The 27,987-nt window shown below is 47.1% G+C and overlaps 1 protein-coding gene across 2 annotated transcripts in view; it reads right to left on the reverse strand.

Annotated features, from left to right (window-relative positions):
* The window catches only part of FAM117B (family with sequence similarity 117 member B), a 55,503-nt gene extending 40,406 nt beyond the window's left edge, over positions 1–15,097 (reverse strand). The window contains exon 1 of one of the 2 annotated variants that reach the window (XM_077272079.1): positions 14,071–15,097. In XM_077272079.1, coding sequence (XP_077128194.1) covers positions 14,071–14,629 — 559 coding nt within the window. In that variant the 5' untranslated portion in view covers positions 14,630–15,097. The remainder of the gene's footprint in view (positions 1–14,070) is intronic. The other variant, XM_077272080.1, reaches the window with a different exon arrangement.
* Positions 15,098–27,987: the final 12,890 nt, after the last annotated feature.

Raw genomic sequence — 27,987 nt, forward strand, 5'->3', positions numbered from 1 at the left:
TTCAGCACATTTTTTTTGTGTGCTGAAAACGCCCCCCTTGGCATAAGTCTTTGTCCCAGATGGCGGGGGGGGGGGGGGGGGGGGGTAGCAGCAGGTCACAGGAGGCAGAAGCCATTGGCTGCTGCTAAAGCCTGTGCCCGCTGCAAAAGGGAAATATTCACTGCACTGTCAGTGAATATTTCTCTTACAGTGCGCACAGTTACAGCCATCAGCAGCATTCCTATAGGTGTCTCTACCAAGATAGATGCTATTGCATCGGTGCTATCGGCCATCCCATAGATGCTATGGTGCACGCTCTGCCAGCACCATCTTGGTAGAGACAATTTTTTTTCCCGCTGGAAAAAATGGCACCGTATGTTAAAAAAAAAAAAAAACAAAAAAAAACACAAAGCGTTTCAGCATCTAGCCTTAAGCATGGTGATCACCATGATTAAGGCTAGATGCTGAAACTCTTTGGTTTTTTTTACGTGTGTGGAATATTTGGTATTGTTACCTACACTGGTTACATGTTTAGTGGATTTGGTTAAAAGTTAAGTTTTTATCTGACAAGTGGAGTCATTCATCACTGGAGACAATCCCCTATTTTTCTTTGCAATCCTACTGATAGGTTCCCTTTAAATTCTCATCCACATCCAGGGGTTGTGTGTCAATTTGCTGCAGAAGATGCAAGTATTTGGGGTAAACAAAACCTGCAATTCTATCTCTATAAATTTTATCCACGTTAAAAAAAAAAAAAAACAACCCACACAAAATATACCCACGGTCTGGTCCCAGCCTTCTGCTACTCCTGGTGCGGCATTTCTGGGTTCCTCCTGCTGGTCTTTGTTTACTAGCCCCTTCCAATGACAAAGTATGCCGACAAATGACCTGTTAAAGTCACTGGCAAAGTACTGGAGGGGAGGTAAGTTTCACCAAGTGTGTTCGCTTCAGTGATAGCAACCAAGGAAAAAGATCTAGCACATTAAGTGCTGAAAGGGGTTTGTCAGCCAGGTTTAGTGGTAGGATGATTCCAGCTGGAGTCCAGAGGATAAATAACCAGGCTTCTAGAGCATTCAGGGTGGAGGTGGGCCTGGAGGAGTGTAGCTCTGGAGCCATGGTTAAGGAAAACTGAAAGTTTGGTTTGTTCCTGAACGGGGTGGATGTCCGTAGCAACAAGGACTGTGCCATGCATTTTGTTTTTGTCTTTCTGTTAGGCCAGGTTTGTTTTTGTCAACATTGCACTGGTTTATGCGGTACTTTTAATAAACCAGTCGAAGATATAAAGAGACTGTGTTCCTGTGTCTACCTCTATGTGCAGCCAAGTGAGCCAATACACCACAGACCACTTAAAATGGTCACGGGTCCCAGCAGCCACATAAATCATCCCTGCAGCAGGAAGTATAATGAAGCCTCAACAAAGGAACAGGAGACGACTTAGATTTGTTTCCAGATTAGCAACTGAATTTGATCAGTGTCAAAATTTTTCCAGTGGAAAAGTACTGATATACATAGAATAAAATATTGCTTGCACAGGAACATTTAATCTCACGGCAGCTCAGTTTTCACTGCTGACTCATCTTGATGTTAAAAACCGGATTAAAGATTACACCTTGTACCTACTCTAACTGTGAAATACATCATAAAAAAGTTACGAAGTGGGTTTTCCACTACGTAATAATCTTTTTTTAAATGAAATAATCCGTCTTGTAAAAGAAAATTTACTTACCGATAATTTAATTTTCTAGAACCCACAACAGCCCCATGGAGACAGAGGGGATCTGCCCCCAAAGACAGGAAACCTACAGCTTTAACCCCTTAGTGACGGAGCCAAATTTTTTAAAATCTGACCAGTGTCACTTTATGTGGTAACTCTGGAACGCTTCAACAAATCCCAGTGATTTTGAGACTTTTTTCGTGGCACATTGTAATTTATGATAATGGTAAATTTAGGTCGATATGTTTTGTGTTTATTTATTTAAAAAAAAATCAGAAATTTAACAAAAATGTAAAAAAATTTGCAATTTTCAAACTTTGAATGATTATCCCTTTAATCCAGATAGTCATAACCACATCATAACCACAGCAAAACATTAATAAATAACAGTTCCCACATGTGTTCTTTACATCTGCACCATTTGTAAAATGTTATTTTATTTTGTTAGCCTTAAAAGAAGGTTTAAAATTGTAGCAGTAATTTTTCATTTTACCATGGAAATTTACAAAATTTATATTTTTGAAGGACCTATTCAGGTTTGAAGTGCCTTTGGGGGTCCTATATATTGGACAACCTCGAAAAGTGATACCATTTTTAAAACAGCGCCCCCCGACATTGAAAACCTCTGTCAGGTAGTTTATTAACCCTTCAGGTGCTGTTCAGGAATGAATGCAAACTGACATGATAGGAATGAAAAAGTGTGTTTTTACCACCTAAATGTCGCTAACTTCTGAACAGGTCACTGTAGGCAGCGGACGAAGGTCATTAACTGGCCGTGAATTGCCATGGCAAACATCAGGGCCACACAATCATGATCTCAGGGTGCCAATTGGGGTAAAGAAGCCCCCACACTCGGTTAACCATTTATATGATGTAGTCACTATTGACAGCAGCACCTAAGGGGTTAAATAGATTTGTACAGTGCTAATACTGATCTTGGCTAATGCAGCAAGTTGTCAGCTATATTGGACAGCCGACAGCTGCTGGATTGTCACTTGTATGGGGAGGATATTCTCTTATATCGTAGGTCAGTAAAAAAGACGTATTGGCGGTCATTAAGGGGTTAAAAGGCAGAGTCTCATTGGTTACAAAGTATGAGAGGGACTTCATTTGGTTAATTTGATACATGCATACATATAATACATGTTAGGCATAATGGATATACTCTTGTATAATTACTGCCCTACTCCTCATACATATGTTACGTTTTTGTTTTTTTTCTGCCACAACCAGTGAGTCAACTGTAGAACACACCACCATACCACACACCAAGAGGAAAGGAGGGAATAAGGAAGGGTGCTATCATGGGTTCCTCTAAATCCAATTACCGGTAATTATTTTTCCCTTCCCCATGACAGTACCATGGAGAGATTACAGTGGAATTCCCTAGGGAGGGACCACAGCTTGCAGAACTTTCCTCCCAGAAGCTAGGTCTGCAGAACACAAGTCTAACCTATAGTGTCCAAAAAAGGTGGATGGTGAAGACCACGTAGCTACTCTACAAATCTGCTCAAGAGAGGCATTAGCACTCTCTGCTCAGGATGTAGATACATCCCTGGTGTAGTACACTTTTACGTTTTCAGAGGGATCCAGGCCGTCTGACGTGTATGCCATGGAAATTCCTGTTTTGACCCATCTAGGCTGGGGACCCTTAAGTTTCTGCCTGGCCTCCGCTGGAACCCTGAACAGGAATGAATATGGAGGTAGATTTCCTGAAATTAGCCATTGACTATGTACACTATTGTACTGCAGAAGGCATCTCCTGACATCTAGCGTGTGGAAATCTCTTTCCTTTTCATTCTTGGAGTTGCTGCGCTGCAGAATGAGGGTTATATTTCTTGGGTACTGGGAAAGGGCAAGGGCACTTTAGGGAAGAACCTTGTGAAAGGTTAGTTTACTGAAAGAGCCTGCAACTCCCCAATCCTTCTAGCTGAGGTAAAAGATAATCAAGAGGGCAGTTTTAAAGGTTAGTGCCCTGAATGGGCATTCTGGCAATGGTTCACAGGGCTTTCTAGAGGTTCCAGGGAGGGGGGGGGGGGTTGTAGCTGATTTAGTATGCTGGATTGACCTTCTGCGTTAATAAATCTTATTACCCAGAGGTGATCTGCTATCCTACGGTTAAAGAGGGCTCCTAGGGCCACAACAAGTAGTTTAACAGTGTTTGCATTCAGACCACTTCTCAAGACCCTTCTGCAGGAATTATAACATTTTTAACCAGGGAAAAGGGTTCTCTTTAAATGGATCTAGCCCTGAAAGAATTAGAAAGTTGTCCTAAACTGTAGCATAAATGTTAGTGGTGACCTTCTTCCCACAATTCATTAGGGTAGGGATCAGATTTTTTGAGAACTCCCTGCCGCTAGAAGCGTTCGCTCAAACGCCATGCTGTCAAATGAAGGTCCCTCACATTGGGATGCAGAATTGGCCCCAGAGATAGGTCTTGGATTTCCGAAAGGAACAACAGATCTATTGCCATTAGGCAGTGTCTCAAGAACCAAGTCCATTTGAGACAGAAGGGCGCTATCAGTATCACCTCTGCCTGGTTTGTCCAAATTTTCCTCAGCACAATCAGAATTAATGCAATGGCAGGGAAGGCGTGGACTAGATTACTGGGCCACTTGTGAAGGTGGGCATCCACCCCCATGGGGGGGATTCCTGGGGTCTAGAAAGTAAAAAATTCTCTACTTTTGTTTAAAAAGGTCTATTGCCTGTTACCACCACCAAAGAGCAGTTTTGTGAAATATCAATGGGCTCAGAGACCACTGGTACTGGTTTATATGGTGACGGATGGGGTAGTCTACTTCAGGGATTTAAGAGTTTTTAGAAATGGCAATTTTTCTGTCCTGGTTTCACATGATTTTTTTCCATCTCTTCCAGAAGTGGATTCACACCAAAGTTACTGCTGGAAAGAAAAAATGAAGGTTCCTCTCATTGACATGGCCTTCCTCAGGGTTTCACCAGGTTGTTGATTGTTTCAGATACAAATATGACTGTCTTTTTCCCTGATGCGAGTCAACATTTCTGCCACCACTTTTGTGAATACCCTTGGGGCCAGTGGTCATAACTCTGTATACCATGTATACCTAATGTCCTGCAATCCCTGCACAAGATTAAAGAGACATAAATCAGAAAAACTACATTTTTAATTGGAGAAATTTGCCAATATTATTACACCTACTACATATTGGGATAGGATCTTGGAGATGAGAATACCCCTTTAATGTTTTGCTTATACACACCAGACCCTGGCCAACTTTGCAAAAATAGGCATACTTTAGGCAGTACAAAGTCGGCCTGTCTAAATCAAACTTTACGCCACATACCGTATTTTTTTTTGCTGATTATAAGACGCACCTGATTATAAGACGCACCTAGATGTTAGAGAGGAAAATAAGAAAAAAAACCTATTTTGAGCCAAATAGTGTGCAAAAACCTTTAATAAAATACAAAAATATTATCTGTGGATGACTATCTGTTATGGGGGGGGGGGGGGGGATCTGTGAATTACAGTACAGTGCCTGCAGTACTGTATATTGACTACCACCCCCCTCATCCACAGGAATACACCCACTTACTGTATACATGGATGTATTCTGAAAGATGAAGGAGGTGGTAGTCACATTTGCAATAAACACCTTGGATACTACATTACAGTGTATATTTACACTAAGGCTATGTGCACAAGTCCGGATTTCTTGCAGAAATTTCCTAAACAAAACCGGACATTTTCTGCAAGAAATCCGGATGCGTTTTTTTAGCGTTTTTTTTTTTTTGCGGATTTTTCCGGAGGTTCCCAATGCAATAATATAGTGGGAAATCCACAAAAAGTCTGCAAAATTAATGAACATGCTGCGTTTTTTTCATGGAAAAAATGCAACATATGCACAAAAATTGCGGAATGCATTCTAAATGATGAGATACATATGTATGCGTTTTTTATACGTTTTTATCGCGTTTATAGTGAAAAAACGCAAAAAATCCGGAACATGTGCACACAGCCTCAATATGGCTAGAACCCCCATCATCCTTCAGAATATACCCATTGAACAGTATATTCTGAGGGATGATGAGGGTTGTTTGATCACCTTTCCTAAAAGGATCTCGGACTTGTGAGTACCGTAGTTGCAACATGAAACAGTGTGCAGGGACAGATATGTGATTGGTGGAGGCGGCTCAGTAACAGTTCCCTCCACCAATCACTATCCATCCCTGCAGAGGAGGAGCAGAATCGCTCTTCTCTCCCTCCTCAGCTTAGGTCTTTTCACACATCCCTGTCTCCTGAACGTGTGGTGACAGTTTTCACACATACCGGAGACAATGACAAAAGCACACCCATTCAAATGAATGGGTCTGTGCACTTCAGTGTATTTCCACAGACCGTGTGTCCCACACGAAGACATGTCCATTTTTTACAGTCAGCACGAGCGGCAAAACGTCCCGCACGCGTGCACACGGAGAACCCACATGGATGTCATCCATGTAACATGCATCGGCACCGGGAAATAAGCGCTACAGAAAGAGCTGTTCCCCGGCCCCAGGTGCTGAAGCCGGCCCTCATTCTTCTCCGCTCTGCCGGTGTTCGGCGCAAACAGAGGAGAATGATGAGAGTTATATTCAAGTCAGAACAATGACAGCAAGTGGGGACTTTTTGGACTATTACCCCCATCAACCCACACCTGCTGCCGCTAATAACAGTGACAGGAGGAGCAGATGATGGGGGTATTCCTCACCCGCCGCCTGCGATAAAAATGAATTAAAATCCCACGCGAGTCCCCCATATTTTCTATAATCAGCCAGGCAAAACTTACAGCTGGTTATCAAGAATAAACGGGTCCCCACGCCTTATTTTTCAATTATTTAAATATGGTAAATATTTTTTTTTTATTTTTATTTATTTTTTAAAAGAGGCGTTGAGTTCTCCCCATTTTTGACAACCAGCCTTGCTAAAGCTCACAACTGAGGGCTGGTATTCTCAGGCTGGTAAGGGACCATGGATATTCCCCCCCAGCCTAAAAATAGCAGCCCGCAGCTGCCCAGAAATGGCGCATCTATTAGACACGCCAATTCTGGTGCTTTGCCCGGCTCTTCCCACTTGCCCTGTAGCGGTGGTAAGTGGGGTTCATATTTGTGAGGTTGATGTCACCTTTGTATTGTCAGGTGACATCAAGCTCACGGCTTAGTAATGGAGAGGCGTCTCAAAGACACTTATCCATTACTAATCCTACAGTTGTACTGTAAATAAAGACACACAGAATAAAGTCCTTTAACTGAAAAAAATGACACAGACTCCTTTAATAATCTCAATTAAACATACTTAAGACCTCGCCTAATTCCACTGAAGCCCTCGTTCTCCTGCAATAAAAGTAAAATAAAAAAAACAATATACCATACCTGTCCGTCGTTCTGTCCCACACCACAATCCATGTCTGGGAGAGAAACAGTTTTCAACCTGGACGGTGCCAAGATGCGACTGTCCAGGCTGAAAACAACTGGTGAATGAGCTGCTGTGAGCACAGCATCATTAACCAGCAGTGACATCATCGAGGCCGGGCCAAAAGCTCCATCTGCGCCGCATCCATTTTCCTGGAGACATCGTGTAGAGGCAGGCACAGATGGAGATCTTTGCTTTCCTCAATCTGCGCCTGCGCTGACTGAGAAACTAGACCCCGGAAGAATAGCGGCCGCCATATGCCGCCGCAGGGCCACAGCTCACCATCGTACCACCACTGCTCGCCACCGTATCACCACCGCAGGACCACAGCTTGCGGCCGTACGACCACCGCACACCGCAGGACTGCTGCACCACCACTGCAACACCTCTAGTTCTGGGCCCGCAGCATTGGTAAGAACAGTGTTCGGTTTATAAGACTCACCCCAATTTTCCCCCTAATTTTGGGGATCATAAAAGTGCGTTTTAGAATCTGAAAAACACGGTACGTCATTCTCCAATCATTAAGTAGAGTGGGCCTCTGAATGGATTAGGTACACCTTACTCCAGTGGTACCATCCATTAAGACTAGTGTGTCAGTTGTAGGATATGGTCACTTGTTCAGTTGTCAAATAGAATGGATCCAACAGCAATACGTTGACAAAAGTTGAGCAGACTTTTTTTTTGCCCAGCTTTAAAAAACGTATTTCAACTGAATCCTTTTTTATTTTACACTGAAGTCTACGGAAAACCAATGTTGTCTACACAACTTCTTTCTGGATCCTTTAATGTGGATGATTACTGGACGTGTGCACTTAGCCTTAATAAAATCAAGCCTAAAATGTTTAAAGGGTTGCCTCACCGCTGTTCGTTGAAAAGAGCCATGAAGCACTCTGCACAACCCATGTATTACACAGTCACTTATTCATATTGGTGTGCACCATGCATACCAGATCTTCTTCTGCAGCTGGGGTTGCCCAGTTTCCCTAGGTAAGAACAGTTGTATGCACGTAAGGTACAGTCCCACGTATTGTTGTACTTTTTTTGTTTAATAAATTACTAATGGCTGCATGATTTTACAAAAAAAAAAAAATCAGCAATTAAAAGTGTGGTCAATATCAATGCTACTACCTTCATGTTCATGAAAATTGTCCCAAAAAACACAAGACTGCAATGTGCGAATATACTCTTAGGCCATGTTAACACGTTCAGTATTTGCAAAACCAGGAGTGGTGATAAATACAGAAGTGGTGATGTGTTTCTTTTATACTTTTCCTCTTACTGTTCCACTCCTGGTTTTTGCAGAGCGTCACCGCAAGGTAAACGGACATGCTGCGTTCTAAAAAGACACGCCACATGTCTGTAAACGCAGGGCCACCGGGTGCATGTTCGCATGCATAATAGAGACGGGATTTCATAAAATCCCCTCCACTATGCAGTAACATCTGGACGCTGCGGGTTGAACGCTGCGGTTGTACGCAGCGTTCAATCCGCAGCTAATCCGGATGTAATCCGGACCGTGGACACATACCATAATAATTAAAAAGTATATTTTTATTTGTATATAAAACCAAAAATACTAATTAAAGAGACAGGGCAATATGCCTTCAATGCCTTCAAAAAAGGGGAGGACAAGCAAGGTATCAACAAATCCAAGTAATATATTGAAAACTTATACATGTAGATACATGTAGAAGTTAATAATATGCACTATCCTGATCCTGTCTAGAGATGAGCGAGCATTGTCGGCTCCCTCCTTATTCGGCAAGCTAATAGAGCTTACCAGGATACCTGGATCGCTCCTGATAATCAGGCGTCCGGTGCTGCAGCTGCATGTGTCGGCTGTGTGACAGTCACAACGTATGGATGGAGAGAGCCTGTGTATTATAGCTCTCTCACAGTTGCAACACATGCAGCTGCAGCATCGGACACCTGATTATCAGGAGCGCTCCAGGTATCCGGGTTGCCGATGCAGCTATTCGGTAAGCTCTATTAGCTTGCCGAATAAGGAGGGAAGAGAAGTCATAAGGAACAGAGTACATATAAAACCATATACGATATAGATGCCAAGATGACATTTCTATTAAATGTAATACTGATAGTAATATATCATACTTCCTAGCAAGTTAAAGCCTGTTATGCAGCATTCTATAATGCTGTATATCTACCCCCAACCCAATCTGAAAGATAAGAAAAAACTTTTACTATACTCGCCCATGGGGTGCACATGTGAGGGGTGTCGCTCTTCTTGGTCTGGCACCTCCCTTCTTCTTGCAATGCCAACCTCCTTTTTGCTTTGTGTGGATATCGCATCCCTACGTCATCTACACAGTCTCCCCGGCATTGCGCACCTGTGCAGGTGCACTTCTGTTTCCTGACTAGGGCAGAGTAAAGTACTCCAGTGTGCATGCGCAGGGGCGCTTTGACTTTGAGGCATCTGCGCACTGCAGTACTTTGCTCTGCCCTCAGCAGGGTAGAAAGGTGCCCCTGAGCAGGAGCGAGATGCCAGAGAGACTGTGTGGATGACGTAGAGATGCGTCATACAAACGAAGCAAGAAGAAGGACAGCATCACAAGAAGAAACGAAGCACCAAAGTCCAAAGGACACTCATCGGACCCAACAGGTGAGTATCTGTTTCTTATCTTTCAGATAGGGTTGGGGACATTATGGAATGCTGTACATCAGGCCTGAAAGGCGGTGGTCGTGCCTCTTATCAGTCAAGCCTGGTGACAGGTTCCCTTGAACTTGTAAGGCCTCTTTCACACTTCAGTTTTTTGGCGTCAGTCTAAAACTGCCAGTTTCCTCAAATAACGGATCCGTCATTTTTTTTTGGCGGATCCGTTATTTTCCCATAGACTTGCATTGGCGACGGATTGTGACGGATGGTCGTCAGTTCCATCCGTCATGCGACGGATCCGTCGAAATTTGGCGGACGTTGTCTAGATATAGACATACATTGAAACGTTTGTCAACGCCGAAATGACGGTTCGCAGCGGATCCGTCGCGTCCGTCATTCCATAGAATGGCCGCCTATGGGCGACGGATCCGTCGCGGCCGTCATTTCGGCGGATCTGTCGCCCCAATCCGTTTTTTCAATTGCGCATGCTCCAAAAAGTAGATACTTTTCCCAGACAACCCCCAAGTAACGGATCCGTCAAAAAAACGGATCTGTTGGAACCGTTTTCTCAACAATTGTGACGGATCCGTCGATCCGTCACTATGTCGGAAGTGACTGACGCCAAACAACTGAAGTGTGAAAGAAGCCTTAGGGAGTAGAATATATTATTATCAGGATTCCATTTCATAACAATGTCATCTATTTCATATATATGTAATCTGTTCCTAAGGATTTCTCTACACAAGCACTTTGATATTGTTTACAGGATATTGCATATTATTAACTTTGCACTTTATTTACACAAGTGGTCAAAATTGTTGGTAATGACAGAAAAACCAACCCACAATGGTCATAATAAGATCTATGAAAATGAACAAATGAAAAGTCAGACATTGCTTTCCAACCATGCTTCCACAGAATCTTTTAAAAAATAAAACTTCTGAAATAGGCCTGGACAGAAATTATGGTACCCTTAACTTAATATTTTGTTGCACAACCTTTTGAGGCAATCACTGCAATCAAACAATTCCTGTAACTGTTAATGAGACTTCTGCACGTCTCGACAGGTATTTTGGCCCACTCCTCAAGAGCAAACTGCTCCAGTTGTCTCGTGTTTGAAGGTTGCCTTTTCCAGACGGCATGTTTTAGCTCTTTCCAAAGATGCTCAATAGAATTTAGGTCACGGCTCATAGAAGGACACTTCAGCATAGTCCAATGTTTTCCTCTGAACCATTCTTGGGTGTTTTTGGCTGTGTGTTTTGGGTCATTATCCTGTTGCAAGACCCATGACCTGCGACTAAGACCAAGCTTTCTGACACTGGGCAGCAAATTTCTCTCTAGAATCCCCCTGTGCTAGATGCAGCAAAGCATCCCCAGAACATAACAGAGCCACCTCCTTGTTTCACAGTAGGGACAGTGTTCTTTTCTTGATATGCTTCATTTTTCCATCTGTGAACATAGAGCTGATGTGCCTTGCCAAAAAGATCAATTTTTGTCTCATCTGTCCATAGGACATTCTGTGCACATGGAAAGAAAAAACTCCAGCTCCAGGAATAAAAAGAATCAAAAATTTATTTAAACATTAAAATTTGGAAAACTGCTGACAAGCGAAAAATTACATCATTTGGATAGAAGCTACCATGTAGTCGCTGGACGCGTTTCGAGCACAAACGGCGCTCTTAGACTTCAGCAATGCTTTCAACAATGCTGTCCTCTTTGGTCGTCTCCCATTAAGTCCACTTTGGATAAGACAACGACTGATTGTGCAATCTGACACGGATGTTCCTTGAGCTTGAAGTTCACCTTTAATCTGTTTAGAAGTTTTTCTGGGCTCTTTTGTTACCATTCATATTATCCATCTCTTTAATTTGTCATCAATTTTCCTCCTGTGGCCACGTCCAGGAAGGTTGGCTACAGTCCCATGGATCTTAAATTTCTGAATAGTATGTGCAACTGTAGTCACAGGAACATCAAGCTGCTTGGAGACGGTCTTGTAACTTTTACCTTTAACATGTTTGTCTATAATTTTCTTTCTTTTCTCCTGAGACAACTCTTTCCTTTGCTTCCCCTGGTCCATGTTGAGTGTGATACACACCATGTCACCAAACAGCACGGTGAGTATCTGTAGCCCTATATACAGGCCCACTCACTGATTCCAAGATTGTAGACACCTGTGATGCCAGTTAGTGGACACACCTTGATTTAACATGTCCATTTTGTCACATTTTCAGGGGTACCATCATTTCTATCCAGGCCTATTTCAAGAGTTTAATTTTTTTTTTTTTTTATAATTCTGTGGAAGTCTGGTTGAAAAGCAATGTCTGACTTTCACTTGTTCATTTTCATAGATTTTTAATTTATTATTACTTTTCTCAGATTCAAGTTATTTCTGTGACCATTGTGGGTTTTTCTGTCATTAAATGAGGTGTACCAACAATTTTGACCACATGTGTATAATAGCCATATTTGTGACTTAACAATATAGGTCTTTGTATGCACTTTCCTCTTGACAAATATCGTCAACATACATTTTGCATCATGCTAACGCTCTGGATAGATCTGCATGTATAAATTTCCAATATATTACTTGGATTTCTCGGTATCTTATGTTTCTTATGACTGTTGTGTCATAATTAACATAAGATATCGTGAGATGTATTGGTTTTATACATTAATTAATAATTTTTCATCATTAAGCGTGAACCTCTTCAAATCTGGAAGCTTGTTACCTACGGTGTCAGATACAGGTTGTAGTTTCCATAGTAGATGTGGATAAGGCCAGGGATACACTGCGACTTTTGTACTGTTACTGATTGATAGGGACAGCCGCAGTTCCTCCAATTGCATGCAACTCAATGTTTTGCTCAGGACTACAGCTAAATAGTATCAGTAGTGCTACAAAAAGTAGCAATGTAGTCTAAGGATACGTTACTGTGATCAGGATATAGCCCCCCCGCATGCGAATGGGGGACACACTCCGACCCCCCCATCCATGCGAATGTGGGAGTCACGCACCGAGGCCCCCCCCCTCCCTCCCCTGCGAATGGGGGAACACGCGCCGAGGCCCCCCCTCCCCTGCGAATGGGGGAACACGCGCCGAGGCCCCCCCTCCCCTGCGAATGGGGGAACACGCGCCGAGGCCCCCCCTCCCCTGCGAATGGGGGACACGCGCCCAGGTCCCCCCTCCCTTGCGAATGGGGGACACGCGCCCAGGTCCCCCCTCCCTTGCGAATGGGGGACACGCGCCCAGGTCCCCCCTCCCTTGCGAATGGGGGACACGCGCCCAGGTCCCCCCTCCCTTGCGAATGGGGGGCACGCGCCCAGGTCCCCCCTCCCTTGCGAATGGGGGGCACGCGCCGAGGTCCCCCCTCCCTTGCGAATGGGGGAAACGCGCCGAGGTCCCCTCTCCCTTGCGAATGGGGGAAACACACTCCAAAGACCCCCCTCCCCTGCAAATGGACACGTGCCGAGCCCCATCCCCTGTGAATGGGGGGTCACGCCGAGCCCATTACCTGCGAAAAGGGAAACACGCTGAGTGAGGGAGTCACACGCCAAGGCCTACCCATCCACTGCAAATGGGGAACACACGCCAAGGCCCACCCACTGCAAATGGGGAACACGCTGAGCCCCTCTCCTGTGAAATGGGGACCGGCATCGAGCCCCTTCCCCATCCCTTGCGAAAGGGTGGAGGGGACATGCACATCGAGACCCTCTTCCAACCCCTGCGAATGGAGAGGACACGCACCAAGCCCCTTACCATCCCCTGCAAAAAGCAGTCACACGCTGAGGCCCACCCATCCACTGCAAATAAGGAACACACGCTGAGGCCTACCCATCCCCTGCAAATGGGGGGGGGGGGACATATGCCGAGACCCTCCCCTATCCCCTGTGAAATAGGGGACACATGCCAAGCCCCTCCCCTATCCCCTGCGAAATAGGAGACATGTCGAGCACCTCCCCTGTGAACTGGGGACCGGCATCGAGTCGCTTCTCCCTCCCCTACAAAAGAGTGGGAGGTGGGGGGGACACACGTCGAGACCCTCTTCCATACCCTGCGAATGGGGTGGGGGGGGTTGGACACACACCAAACCATTTCCATGCAAATGGGGGACACAATCCAAGCCCCTTCCCCACATATCAGGGACACACACACACACCAAAATCCCCCCTTGTGAATGGGGGCCACAAACATTGCTTTTGTCTGGTCATACCAGACAATTGCTACAAAGCCACCACAATCCAAATAGCAGAGAATGCAGAAATAAAGAGGCGCTGATAAGAGCAGAGGACACAGCGGCCCCCACTACATGCATGTCTGGGCACTGGGGGGCTTACCTTTCGGGGACACACTCTCTGGGGAGCTCCTCTGCTGCCAGCCCGACCTGCTGACGTTAGACAAGGACACCGGAGACGGGGAGGAGGAGGAGGACGGCGCCCCCGGGGTGCTGGGATCCGCGGCGGGGCTGGAGACCCCCGGGGAGGGTGAGGTAGGGGAGCCCAGGGTGGGCTGTTGGTGGTGATGATGGTGGTGGTGATGTGAATGATGGTGGTGATGATGGTGGTGGTGATGGTGGTGTCCCCTGGTGGGAGACGCCCCGGTCTGTGTGGACACGGTGGGGCTGTTCCGGGAGCTGGTGACGGCAGGGGGAGATTCCACGCCGTTGCCGTTAGCCCCGCTGCCCCTGCCGGGACTGCTGCTGCGCGGAGAATGGCGGAGGGCGGATCCGTTATTGTTATTATTCGCCCGTGTGGGGCTGCCGTGCTGCTTCAGCTGGAAGGGCACCGTGGCTCTCATAGGCTGCAGCCGACTGCCCGGTGCAGCGCCGGTGCTGCCGTTGGAGGGGGTCACCGGAGGTGTCGGGGAGCCATTTCTCCTCACCCGCTGCTGGGACATCTCACACTCGTCCTATGGTTTCTCTGGTCTAGAAATGGCGGCAGCTGTGACACCCTAACCACGGCGACAATAGTCTAGAGTCCGGCAACCGTCACTGCCGGTAATCACGTGGTGCGGGTGTACGGGGCCCCGCGGTGTCGGTGCTATGGTGGCTGCACCTGTGGACCCCGCGGCAGCCGTGTGGAGAGGAGACAACACAACACCCTGTGCGCCTGCGCCCCGCCTACCGACACTGCCGTCTTCCTGATTGGCTTATCTCCCGCCAATTGGCTTGCATCGTTCTGCGGAGCAACAGTAGCTGACTGGCTGCTGAGCGCCGCTTACACGCTGGGGAGCCAGTGAGGTCGCGGTTCCCAGGCCTTCAGGGACTGAGTGTGAGGCAGAGGTGGGGAGGAGGCGGGAAGCTGCTCTCTGTAGTGGGCAGCACGGCGGCGGCCAGTCACCTGCCAGAGGTTGTCATTGCGGCACAGGGGGCTGGGCCAGGCGCAGCAGCTCCTCTGTCGTCATGGCTGTAGTAACAGGAGAATGCCGCTGGCAGCAGCTTGTGAGGGGGAGGTGGGCCGTCTAGTACCACGTCTGCCTATGAATGGCTCTCCTGTGTTATTCATGTCAGGACAGAAAACACAAAGCCAGAGCAAGGAAGCCTGGAGCTAGCGGTTACCTCACCTTACCTCAGCTCCTGCGCGCAAGCAGCAATGGCATCCGCTGAGGAAAGCAATCTGCCACAGTCAGCATGGCATTAGTCATGGTCCTGAGAGCATCTCCCCACTACAGTGTTCATTTTAGGACATGGTCACAAATCAAAGTCAAACATCAGAAATAACATCAGAAATACTCCGATACCTCATTCTGATACTTGATTGTGATACCTGACTTTCACATATCAAAGTCACAAATTAAAGTCAAACATCAGAAATACTCTGTCTGATACCTGAGTCTGATACTTGACTGATTTGTGACCATGTCCTAAAATGAACACTGTATAAGGCTACGTTCACACTAGCGTTGTGCGCCGCTGCGTCGGCGACGCAACGCACAACGCACGCAAAAACGTGGCAAAACGCACGCAAAAACGCTGCGTTTTGCGACGCATGCGTCGGTTTTTGCCGAAAATCGGACGCAAGAAAAATGCAACTTGTTGCGTTTTCTTGGTCCGACGCTTGCGGCAAAAAAGACGCATGTGTGGCACAACGCAACAAAAAAAAACGCATGCGTCCCCCATGTTAAGTATAGGGGGCGCATGACGCATGCGTCGCCGCTGCGTCGCCGACGCAAACCCGACGCACATTAGCTTAACGCTAATGTGAACGTAGCCTAACAGGTATAAACTATCACATACATGCAGCTGTAGACTGACTTATGTTACTGACTTTATAGCAGTTTCATCCTGCAGGCACTAGGTGGCGTTGTGGCTCCTGATGACGTCACGGCTCCGTCACGGCTCCGTCACGGCTCCTTGCAGCCTCTAGTCAGTAATAGCAGCACTAGACAATCGCCGAGCGCGGTGGCGTGCGCCTGTAATCCCAGCTGCCCAGGGAGGCTGAGTGTTGGATCGCTTGAGTCCAGATGTTCTGGGCTGCTCTGTGTTATGCCGATTGGGGTGTCAACATCAGGTCCAGGGGCGTAACTACCGCGGTCGCAGGGGTCGCAATTGCGACGGGGCCCGCAGTGCTTAGGGGCCCACCCAGTCCAGCAGACTGGGCGGGCTCCTAAGAACTCTAAGCTACAAAATGGGCCGCCGGCCCTTTAAATAATTCTTCCTTGCAGGCCCTGCTGCGCGTGCACTCGCGATCACGGGTGGGACTGCACTTGACCCGCAGCAGAGCCCCTCCACCGCAGAGAGCCGCACACCACTACTATAGCTGCCACTGCTCTGTGCGCACAGGACCTGTGATGAGGTCACAGGAGGGGAGGAGTTGGAGTCACATGATCAAGGGCTTCCGTGTAGTGCAGGACAGTAGTGCAGTGCTGTTTGTCATCGTGCTGGAGGGTAAGCTTTTGTGTGAGGTCAGGAGGGGTTTGGGTGGATGTAGCAGAGCAGTGTGTGTATGAGGTGTACAGAGCGGAGCCGTGTGTGTATGAGGTGTACGGAGCGGAGCCGGGTGTGTATGAGGTGTACGGAGCGGAGCCGGGTGTGTATGAGGTGTACGGAGCGGAGCCGGGTGTGCATGAGGTGTACGGAGCGGAGCCGGGTGTGCATGAGGTGTACGGAGCAGAGCCGGGTGTGTATGAGGTGTACGGAGCAGAGCCGGGTGTGCATGAGGTGTACGGAGCAGAGCCGGGTGTGCATGAGGTGTACGGAGCAGAGCCGGGTGTGCATGAGGTGTACGGAGCAGAGCCGGGTGTGCATGAGGTGTACGGAGCAGAGCCGAGTGTGCATGAGGTGTACGGAGCAGAGCCGGGTGTGCATGAGGTGTACGGAGCGGAGCCGGGTGTGTATGAGGTGTACGGAGCGGAGCCGGGTGTGTATGAGGTGTACGGAGCGGAGCCGGGTGTGCATGAGGTGTACGGAGCGGAGCCGGGTGTGCATGAGGTGTACGGAGCGGAGCCGGGTGTGTATGAGGTGTACGGAGCGGAGCCGGGTGTGTATGAGGTGTACGGAGCGGAGCCGGGTGTGCATGAGGTGTACGGAGCGGAGCCGGGTGTGCATGAGGTGTACGGAGCGGAGCCGGGTGTGCATGAGGTGTACGGAGCGGAGCCGGGTGTGTACGAGGTGTACGGAGCGGAGCCGTGTGTGTACGAGGGGTACGGAGCGGAGCCGTGTGTGTACGAGGTGTACGGAGCGGAGCCGTGTGTGTACGAGGTGTACGGAGCGGAGCCGTGTGTGTACGAGGTGTACGGAGCGGAGTCGGGGGTGTACGGAGCGGAGTCGGGGGTGTACGGAGCGGAGTCGGGTGTGTACGGAGCGGAGTCGGGTGTGTACGGAGCGGAGTCGGGTGTGTACGAGGTGTCGCATCTCTGCTTCAGGAAAATGGCCGCCGCGATCTCCATCTGGGCACGCGCGGCATCCTGCGGCCATTTTCCTGAAGCCGCGGCCAGCAGAGCGCCGCTTCTGCGCACGCGCGGCCAAAGGAAGATGGCCGCCCCCACCGATCACCAATGAAATGTCGCACATCAAGCTATTTTCACTCCCCTGTGCAGTGGATTCGGGACCTTGGGCATGCGCACACCACTACGCCACCAACGGAAAACTAAGCAAGATCTGGGGGAAGACACCACGCCCATCTGACCAGACCAGCCTGATTGACAGGCGAAAACGACTACTTTGGTAACGTATTTCGGCAGCATAGGTGGGGAATCGGGGTCCACAAAATACACTATTGCAATGCACAGCTCAGGCCCTATTTAACAGTATTTTTATCTCATACGGAAAAAACGGGGTGACAGGTTCCCTTTAAGAGAAAGCCAAAATAACCCCGGGACAGAAGGCGAGAGCAGGGGGGAGGTGCGGGACAGAGCCGCTTTAGGCTAGTTTCACACTAGCGTTAACTGCAATACGTCGCAAATGCGTCGTTTTGCCGAAAATACGCATCCAGCAAAAGTTCTTGCTGGATACGTTTTTTCGTCATAGACTAACATTAGCGACGCATTTGCGACGCATTGCCAAACGTCGCGTCCGTTTTGCGACGCTTGGGCGTGTGGTAGTGGACCGTCGGGAGAAAAAAACCTTACATGTAACGTTTTTTGCTCCCGACGGTCCACTTTTTCCGACCGCGCATGCGCGGCCGGAACTCCGCCCCCACCTCCCCGCACTTCCCCGCACCTCACAATGGGGCAGCGGATGCGTGGGAAAAATGCATCCGCTGCCCCCGTTGTGCGGCGGAGACCACACTAGCGTCGGGAACGTCGGCCCGACGCACAGCGACGGGTTGTTCCCGACGCTAGTGTGAAACTAGCCTTAGTCAGGAGAAGCTGAGGAGCTGCAGCCAGTTTACATCAGCCACCCCTGTACCAGAGAGGAGATTGTGAGTTGTGTATATGAGCTGGTATCTCTGGTGTGTGTGTGTGTGTGTGTGTGTGTGTGTGTGGTATCTGTAGTGTGTGTGTGTGATAACTGTAGTATGTGTGTGATATCTGTAGTATGATGTGTGTGTGTGTGTGATATCTGTAGTGTGTGTGTGTGTGTGTGTTATCTGTAGTGTGTGTGTGTGTGTGATATCTGTAGTATGATGTGTGTGTGTGTGTGTGATATCTGTTGTGTGTGTGTGTGATAACTGTAGTATGTGTGTGATATCTGTAATATGATGTGTGTGTGATATCTGTAGTGTGTGTAATAACTGATGTGTGTGTGTGTGTGTGATATCTGTAGTATGATGTGTGTGTGTGATATCTGTAGTGTGTGTGTGATAACTGTAGTATGTGTGTGTGTGAGGCAGCGGCGTAACTACTACGGTCGCAGCTGCAAGCGGCTCTGGCAGGTCAGGGGGCCGTGAGTCCCCTTGAGCCTGTCTCCCTTATGCTTGTGTCCCCATGTGCCAGTCTCCCTTGCCCATTAGTCCCTGTGTGTCCCCATGTGCCTGTCTCCCTTGTCCCCTTATGCTTGTGTCCCTTGTCCCCGTGTGCCAGTCTCCCTTGCCCATTAGTCCCTGTGTGTCCCCTTGAGCCTGTCTCCCTTATGCTTGTGTCCCCGTGTGCCAGTCTCCCTTGCCCATTAGTCCCTGTGTGTCCCCATGTGCCTGTCTCCTATGTCCCCTTGTGCTTGTGTCAGTCTCCTTTGTCCCCTTGTGCTTGTGTCAGTCTCCTTTGCCCACTAGTCCCTGTGTGTCAGTCTCCCTTTCCCACTTGTCCCTGTGTGTCCCCTTGTGCTTGTATCCCTTGTCCCCTTGTGTCAGTCTCTTGCTCACTAGTCCCTATGTGTCCCCTTGTGCCTGTCTCCCTTGTCCCCTTGTGCTTGTCCCTTGTCCCCGTGTGTCAGTCTCCCTTGCCCACTTGTGTCAGTCTCCCTTGCCCACTAGACCCCTTGTATCCTTCTCCCCTGCCTCCTAGCCCCCATGTGTCCCCTAGTGCCTGTCTTCCTTGCCCCCTTGTTCCCTCTCCTCTGCCCCCTCGTCACCATTTGCTCGTGTCTTTGTCACTGCCCCTGTATGGAGGGGCTGCATTATACTATGAGGGGGGCTGCATTGTATTCTATGGGGCTTACATTGAATTTTATGGCGGGGGGGGCCCCATTTGGAAGTTCGCACCGGGGCCCATAACTTTGTAGTTACGCCACTGATCAGGTCGGTATTTGTGACTCTGGGGGACCTCAGAACTAACCAGTGGTCCTGTAGTGGGAGGAGGTCGGACGCGGCTGATCAGACCCCATGCCGGCATCGGCTGACCCCATGCCGATCAGCGGTGCGGATCGCCCCGTCAATAGCCCACGTTGTAGAGTCTACAACACAGCAGGCTGGACAACACAGTGTGACAACCACTTTTTATACACACAGAAAATATTCATTTTACATCGGGAAATCATTATTAATGTAGAAAAATATCCAATTTTTTAAAATTGTGATGTTTATTAGAAAATTCAATGCAAACATTCAAGACTGTCTATGTAAATACTATGCATTGAACTTTGTACTTAGTTTTCTAATAAACATCAACATTTTAAGACGCTGAATTTTTTCTACATTTGATCCCTTGGCTTCCGTGCTACAATGCCCCTAGAGTCCTGAGCTGTTTTTTCTTTTTTCACCAGATCATTATTAACCCTCAGTCACATCTGCAATAATTATTATTCGGTTGCTGCTTTGAAGGTAAAAATAATGAACTATGCAAAATATGAAAATGTAAATATATATATATATATATATATATATATATATATATATATATATTCCTCCTGTATTTGTACTTTCTCACTATCTCCCCAGATTCTGATATTACGTTTCCTTATCTCTCTGTGATGCCATTACACTGAGCGCTACTGACACCTACTGGCGAAACCAATAAAATGCTTCCATCTGTTGTGCAGTACTAGGTGTTACCAGCAGAGGCCACTCCAGCTCTAAACCTTCAGGACGGAACATGAATCACCTGCAAAATTTGCATTATAATGAGGTTATGCTGAAGGCCTCATGAGAAAATGACCTATTGTTTATATCAGGTTTTTTTTCTTCAATGTATTTTTTTCCATATAACAATCTGTATTAAAAATATAGTAGTAATATAATATATCAAAAATTATTAACACAAATAAATATATTTAAAAAATTACCAATAATAAGTATAAAATAAACAGACCACAAATCAACGCCCTAAAAACACAAGAAGATCCTAAGGGTGCGTGTCCACGTTCAGGATGGCCGGCGCTTTGGACGGAGCGGAAAACTCGCTCTGCCCTAAGCCCCGCCCCCTTCTGGAGACGCGATGATGCCGGATGTGTTCATTGCACACATCCGGCATCATCGCACCCCACACATAGGGCCCTGTGATTTACCTTGCAGCGGCGCAGCAAGGTAAACGGACATGCTGCGATCTAAAAAGACGCGCCGCATGTCCGGAATTGCAGGGCCGCCGGGTGCGTATTAGCACGCATAGTGGAGACGGGATTTCATAAAATCCCCTCCACTGTGCTGTAACATCGACGCGGCGGATTGAATGCTGCGGCTCTGCGCAGCATTCAATCCGCTGCTATTCTGGATGTAAAACGGCCCGTGGACACATACCCTAAGGGTACCGTCACACAGTGGCATTTTCATCGCTACGACGGCACGAATCTTGACATTCTAGGGATATAGTTACGATCTCGCAGTGTCTGACACGCAGCAGCGATCAGGGACCCTGCTGAGAATCGTACGTCGTAGCAGATCGTTTGAAACTTTCTTTCGTCGCTGGATCTCCCGCTGTCATCGCTGGATCGTTGTGTGTGACAGCGATCCAGCAATGCGATCGCTTGTAACCAGGGTAAACATCGGGTTACTAAGCGCAGGGCCGCGCTTAGTAACCCGATGTTTACCGTGGTTACCAGCGTAAAAGTAAATAAAAACAAACCGTACATACTCACCATCTGATGTCCGTCAGGTCCCTTGCCGTCCGCTTCCCGCTCTGACTGTCTGCCGGCCGGAAAGTGAGAGCAGATCACAGCAGTGACGTCGCCGCTGTGCTCTGCTCTCACTGTACGGCCGGATCTCAGTCAGAGCAGGAAGCGGACGGCAAGGGACCTGACGGACATCAGATGGTGAGTATGTACGGTTTTTTTTTTTTACTTTTACGCTGGTAACCACGGTAAACATCGGGTTACTAAGCGCGGCCCTGCGCTTAGTAACCCGATGTTTACCCTGGTTACCAGCGAACCTCGGCATCGTTGGTCGCTGGAGAGCGGTCTGTGTGACAGCTCCCCAGCGACCACACAACGACTTACCAACGATCACGGCCAGGTCGTATCGCAGGTCGTGATCGTTGGTAAATCGTATAGTGAGATGGTACCCTAAGACAAACACACTGACGAGCAAAAGAGTAACAATGTTTTGACCTTTTGACTTTCAGGCTCCAAATCTCACCATCCACTACTGCTTCCAACGTGAGACTCCCATCATTTTATAGACAATCATCTTGGCTGTCTTATACACAAATGTATTGTTTATTGTTGATGCGTTTCAGATTCCACCGACTCCTTCCTCAGGACAACCATACAAAAATCAATCAATTGTCCTGCAGACGTTACACAAGTCTGGAAGCTTCAAATAAGGTGAGAGACTTCAACTTCACTATTGTGATGAGAAGCGTTGGCTTGAGTTTGCCAAAACGTATGAAAAGTCGACAGTATAAGATTGAAGATGGGTGATTTGGAGCGATGAGATGAAAGGCAACAGACTAGTCTCTGATGGGTGCAAATGGGTCTGGAAGAAACAAGGGAAAACGGGGCCAATGGCTGGAATCATTGAAGGAACTGTCAAGTTTTGGTAGAGGAAACCTGATCATATGGGGTTGTTTCAGGGTATGTACACACTTTCCGGATTTTTTGCGTTTTTTCGCTATAAAAACGCATGCATATGCATCCCATCATTTAGAATGCATTCCGCAATTTTTGTGCATATGTCGCTTTTTTTTCCCGCAAAAAAAATGCATCGCGGTAAAAATCGCAGCATGTTCATTAATTTTGCTGATTTTTTGCGGATTTCCCACCATATTATTGCATTTGGAACCCCCGGAAAAATCTGCAAAAAAATCCACAAAAAAAACGCACAAAAAACGCGAGAAAAACGCACAGGATTTCTTGCAGAAAATGTCCGGTTTTGGTCAGGAAATGTCTGCAAGAAATCCTGACGTGTGCACATAGCCTCACAGCCAAAGATGTTGGATACTTGACCAGGATCGATGGTGGTCTCACTGCTGAGCTATATGTGTATTTTGATCTAACGTTTAGACTCGGACATCACTAAGATGACATCCGAGTTCTGTTCGATTTTTACACAGACCCATAGACTTGCATTGACAATTTTGTTCTGACGTTTGGATCAATATGGAACATATCTCCATGATTTTGTATGGACTACAAACAATCCCGCACATGTGAACTGCCCCATTCACTATTTTAGGCACAAGTGTTATCTGTGAAAAGCACGGATAGCACATCCCACCCTATTTCCTTATAGATTGTAGCTTGCGAGCAGGACCCTCACTCCTCCTGTAACTGCTGATCTGTGTCACTTTGTGATATATTTATTGTCTGTTCATGTCCCTGCTTAATTGTAAAGTGGTCAGAATATGTTGGCGCTATAGAAATAAAATTATCATCATCACTAGTATAAGAAAATATAACGTGTGAATGAGCCGTTGATAATTATCAATTGTATTAATTAATTTAGTTCCAAGTTTATTAAGCTAATTTATAGATGAATGGGAAAGTGTCTAATATTTCTAGGGAAGACCACAAATGTTTTACATAGGGCAGAAATGTGACGGGTTTGGCAGAGGTTTTAGGACAGTTAGGCCGGCGTCACACTAGCGAGTTTTACGGACATATGAGCGCAGAAAATACGTCCGTAAAATACGCATTACACACGGCACAATGATTCTCTATGGCCCAGCTCCTATCAGCCGTATTTTACGGATCTGTATTATACGGTCTTCTACGGCCGTAGAAAATCGCAGCATGCTGCGTTTGTCACCGTATTGCGCAAAAAAATTGCCAATGAAAGTCTATGGGGGCGAGAAAAATACGTATTACTCACGAACCAGCAGTGTGACTTGCAAGAAATACGCAGCGGTGTTATAGAGAAAATCCGGCAATTCAATTGCCGGCTTTTGCTATCTCCTTCTCAAACCCGACAGGATATGAGACATGGTTTACATACAGTAAACCATCTCATATCCCTTTTTTTTGCATATTCCACACTTCTAATGTTAGTAGTGTGTATGTGCAAAATTTGGGCCCTCTAGCTATTAAATTAAAGGGTTAAATCGCGGAAAAAATTGGCGTGGGCTCCCGCACAATTTTCTCCACCAGAGTGGTAAAGCCAGTGACTGAGGGCAGATATTAATAGCCTAGAGAGGGTCCATGGTTATTGGCCCCCCTGGCTAAAAACATCTGCCCCCAGCTACCCCAGAAAAGGCACATCTGGAAGATGCGCCTATTCTGGCACTTGGCCACTCTTTTCCCACTCCCGTGTAGCGGTGGGATATGAGGTAATGAAGGGTTAATGTCACCTTGCTATTGTAAGGTGACATTAAGCCAGATTAATAATGGAGAGGCGTCAATTATGACACCTATCCATTATTAATCCAATAGTATGAAATGGTTAAGAAAACACACACACATTATTACAAAGTATTTTAATGAAATAAAGACACATGTTGTTGTAATATTTTATTAGACTCTTAATCCACCTGAAGACCCTTGTCACCTGAAACAAAGTTAAAAAAAACAAAACAATATTCCATACCTTCTGTCGTTCTGTCCCACGTTGTAAATCCATCTGAAAGCGTTAACTAATTTTACAAGCAGAAGCCTGTTAATGCAGCCGCCCCTGCCTGTAAAAACCAGGGGAATTAATGGAAAGCAGGGTGACCTGTAGTTACCTTGAGTTGCGGTGATGCGCCCTCTGCTGGATGTCCTCCTGAACTGGAGCCTGTGAAAAGTTCCCACGCTCGAGTTCATATGAGGACATCCAGCAGAGGGCTAGGTAGTAGGCAGGGATGTGAACGCTGTGTTCTGGGATGGGGGGCGCAGAGGAGTCTGCGGGATGTGCCGTGATGCTGCGCCTGGATTTGCCGTTGTGCCGCGTCGGGATGTGCCGTGATGCTGGGATGTGCCATGGTGCCAGCATGTGCCGGTGCCTGCGCCGGGATGTGTCGGCGCCGAGATGTGCCGTGGTGCCGGCATCTGCCAGTGCCTGCGCCGGGATGTGTCGGTGCCGGGATGTGCCGTGGGGCTACGCCGGGCGTTGCTGTGGGTCCGCTGGCCGTGCTGGGGTCTGCTGCGGGCGTCATTGCTGTGTGTGCAGGCATCGTCCGATGGGACTACAAGTCCTATCGGACGATGCCTGCTACAGTGACAGTGAGTGACACATTAGCCAATGATGGGACAGTAGTAGTCCCATCATCCGGCTAATGTGTTGAATGTAAAAAAAAACAACACACACACACACACATATACATACATACATACAGACATACAGTACATACAACATGTAGACACAGTACATACAGACACACAACATACACCATGTGACATCCAACATGTGGCGACATGAGAGGGCATGCGACATATGACATGCAAAATGTTACATGCAACGACATGCGACGACATGCGACATGCAACAACATGTGACGGCATGTGACATGCGTCAACATGCAACATGTGACAACATGCGACATGTGACATGAGATTACATGTGAAATGCAACATGTGGCGGCATGCAACATGTGACAACATGCGACATGTGACATGCGACATGCATCAACATGCGACATGTGACATGCGGCGACATGCAACATTCGACAACATACGACGAAATGCAACGACATGCAACATGCGACATGTGACATGCAACGACATGCAACGACATGCAACATGCGGCAACATGCAACATGCGACAGCATGCGACAACATGTGACATGCGACGACATGCGACATACGACATGCGACGGCATGCGACATGTGACAACATGCGACATGTGACATGCGACAACATGCAACATGTGACATGTGATATGCGACATGCAACATGCGACAACATGCAACATGTGACGACATGAAGAAGCTGGAGTAAATTTAAACCCAAACGCATGATTCACTAAAACACAATTTTTATTAAACATATAACATACACTGAGAAAATGTACATAGACAAGGTGCTCATAGCGTACACGTACAAAGGACCAAGACTGCTGTAAGTTACACCTTGGGGATACACCTTCAGATGTGGTCATCTGAACCGGACTTAGCTTTATACTGAACGGTGTCCATGCCTGTTAGTATCCCCAATTTACCCCAATTTACTCCAGCTTCTTTGTAGGATTTAGATTTATGTGGAGTTGTACCCTGTGACTTATGTCCAGTAGAAGGGTGTTTCCCTGTGATATAGTATTCTGATATGTATCAGTGGTATCTGTATTTATTCTAGTATAATTGCAATGTTTTGGAACAAACTGCCTATAAAAACAGTATCTTTTTTTTTAAAATAAACACTCAAAATGCATGTTCCAAATTATTATGCACAGCAGAGTTTTCAAACTTTTTTTTTATTTTGAACAAAAAAAAATGGTCAATTGTGAAGTTATAAGCATTATCAGCTTATTACAAAATGAATTCAAACAGTTTTCAAGTGAAAACTTTATTCTAGGTGATGTTACATTTGCACATAGGACCCCTTGTTCGAAAGAAGCTTCTGAACTCTCTCGTCCATTGAATTTGTCAGTTTTTGGATGGTTTCTGCTTCAATTGTTTTGCATGTGGACAGAATACCCTCCCAGAGCTGTTGCTTAGATGTGAACTGCCTCCCACCATCATAGACACTCCTTTTGATGATGCTCCAGAGGTTCTCAATGGGGTTGAGGTCAGGGGAAGATGGTGGCCACACCATAAGTTTGTCCTCTTTTATGCCCATAGCAGCCAGAGATGCAGATGTGTTTTTTGCAGCATGAGACGGTGCATTATCATGCATGAAAATGATCTTGCGGAAAGCACGGTTCTTCCTCTTGAACCATGGCAGGAAGTGTTGTTTTAGAAACTCCACATAGATTATGGAGTTCATCTTTACCCCTTCAGGGATCATAAAGGGGCCAACAATCTCTCTCCCCATGATTCCAGCCCAAAACATTACTCCACCTCCTCCTTGTTGGCGCCTTAAGGTACCTTCACACTAAACTACTTTGCAGTGATAACGACAGCGATCCGTGACGTTGCAGCGTCCTGGATAGCGATATCTGTTATGACCCCAATGGCAGAGGGTCTCAGAAATAATAACCAAGTCTGCAAACACAAAAAACCAGCTCATAGGGCAGTGGTAACTGGGCTGACCATATATCTAATCCTAGCACCACAAATAGAAGTAGCCGGGGAACGTGCCTACGTTGGTTCTAGACGTCTCGCGCCAGCCGGAGAACTAACTAACCCTAGAAGGGAAAAGAAAGACCTTTCTTGCCTCCAGAGATAAGACCCCAAAAAGTTGGATACAAGCCCCCAACAAATAATAACGGTGAGGTAAGAGGAAAAGACAAACATAAGAATGAACTAGGTATTTAGCAAAGAGAGGCCCACTAGCTAATAGCAGAATATAGTAAGATGACTTATATGGTCAGCAAAAAACCCTATTAAAATATCCACGCTGGATATTCAAGAACCCCCGAACCGTCTAACGGCCGGGGGGAGAACACCAGCACCCCTAGAGCTTCCAGCAAGGTCAGAAATCACATTTAGTACAAGCTGGACAAAAATAGAAGCAAAGCAAATAACCCAAATAACCAAAAAGCAAGACTTAGCTTAATTTTGCAAAAACCAGGACCAGCGGACAGGAGCAAACAGAAGGATCTGATTACAACGATGCCAGGCACTGGACTAAGGATCCAGGAAGTTAATATAGCAACACCCCTGGACTAACGGCCCAGGTGAGTGCCAAAGTGAAGAAAGACAATCCCAGAGTCATATCACTAGTGACCACAAGAGGGAGCCAAAAAGTCTAATTCACAACAGTACCCCCCCCTTAAGGAGGGGTCACCGAACCCTCACCAAGACCACCAGGGCGATCAGGATGAGCAGCGTGAAAGGCACGAACTAAATCGGCCGCATGCACATCAGAGGCAACCACCCAGGAATTATCCTCCTGACCATAGCCCTTCCACTTGACCAGATACTGAAGCCTCCGCCTGGAGAGACGAGAATCCAAGATCTTCTCCACCACGTACTCCAACTCGCCCTCAACCAACAC

The sequence above is a fragment of the Ranitomeya variabilis genome, chromosome 7 (assembly GCF_051348905.1).
Source record: "Ranitomeya variabilis isolate aRanVar5 chromosome 7, aRanVar5.hap1, whole genome shotgun sequence".
Lineage (NCBI taxonomy): Eukaryota > Metazoa > Chordata > Amphibia > Anura > Dendrobatidae > Ranitomeya > Ranitomeya variabilis.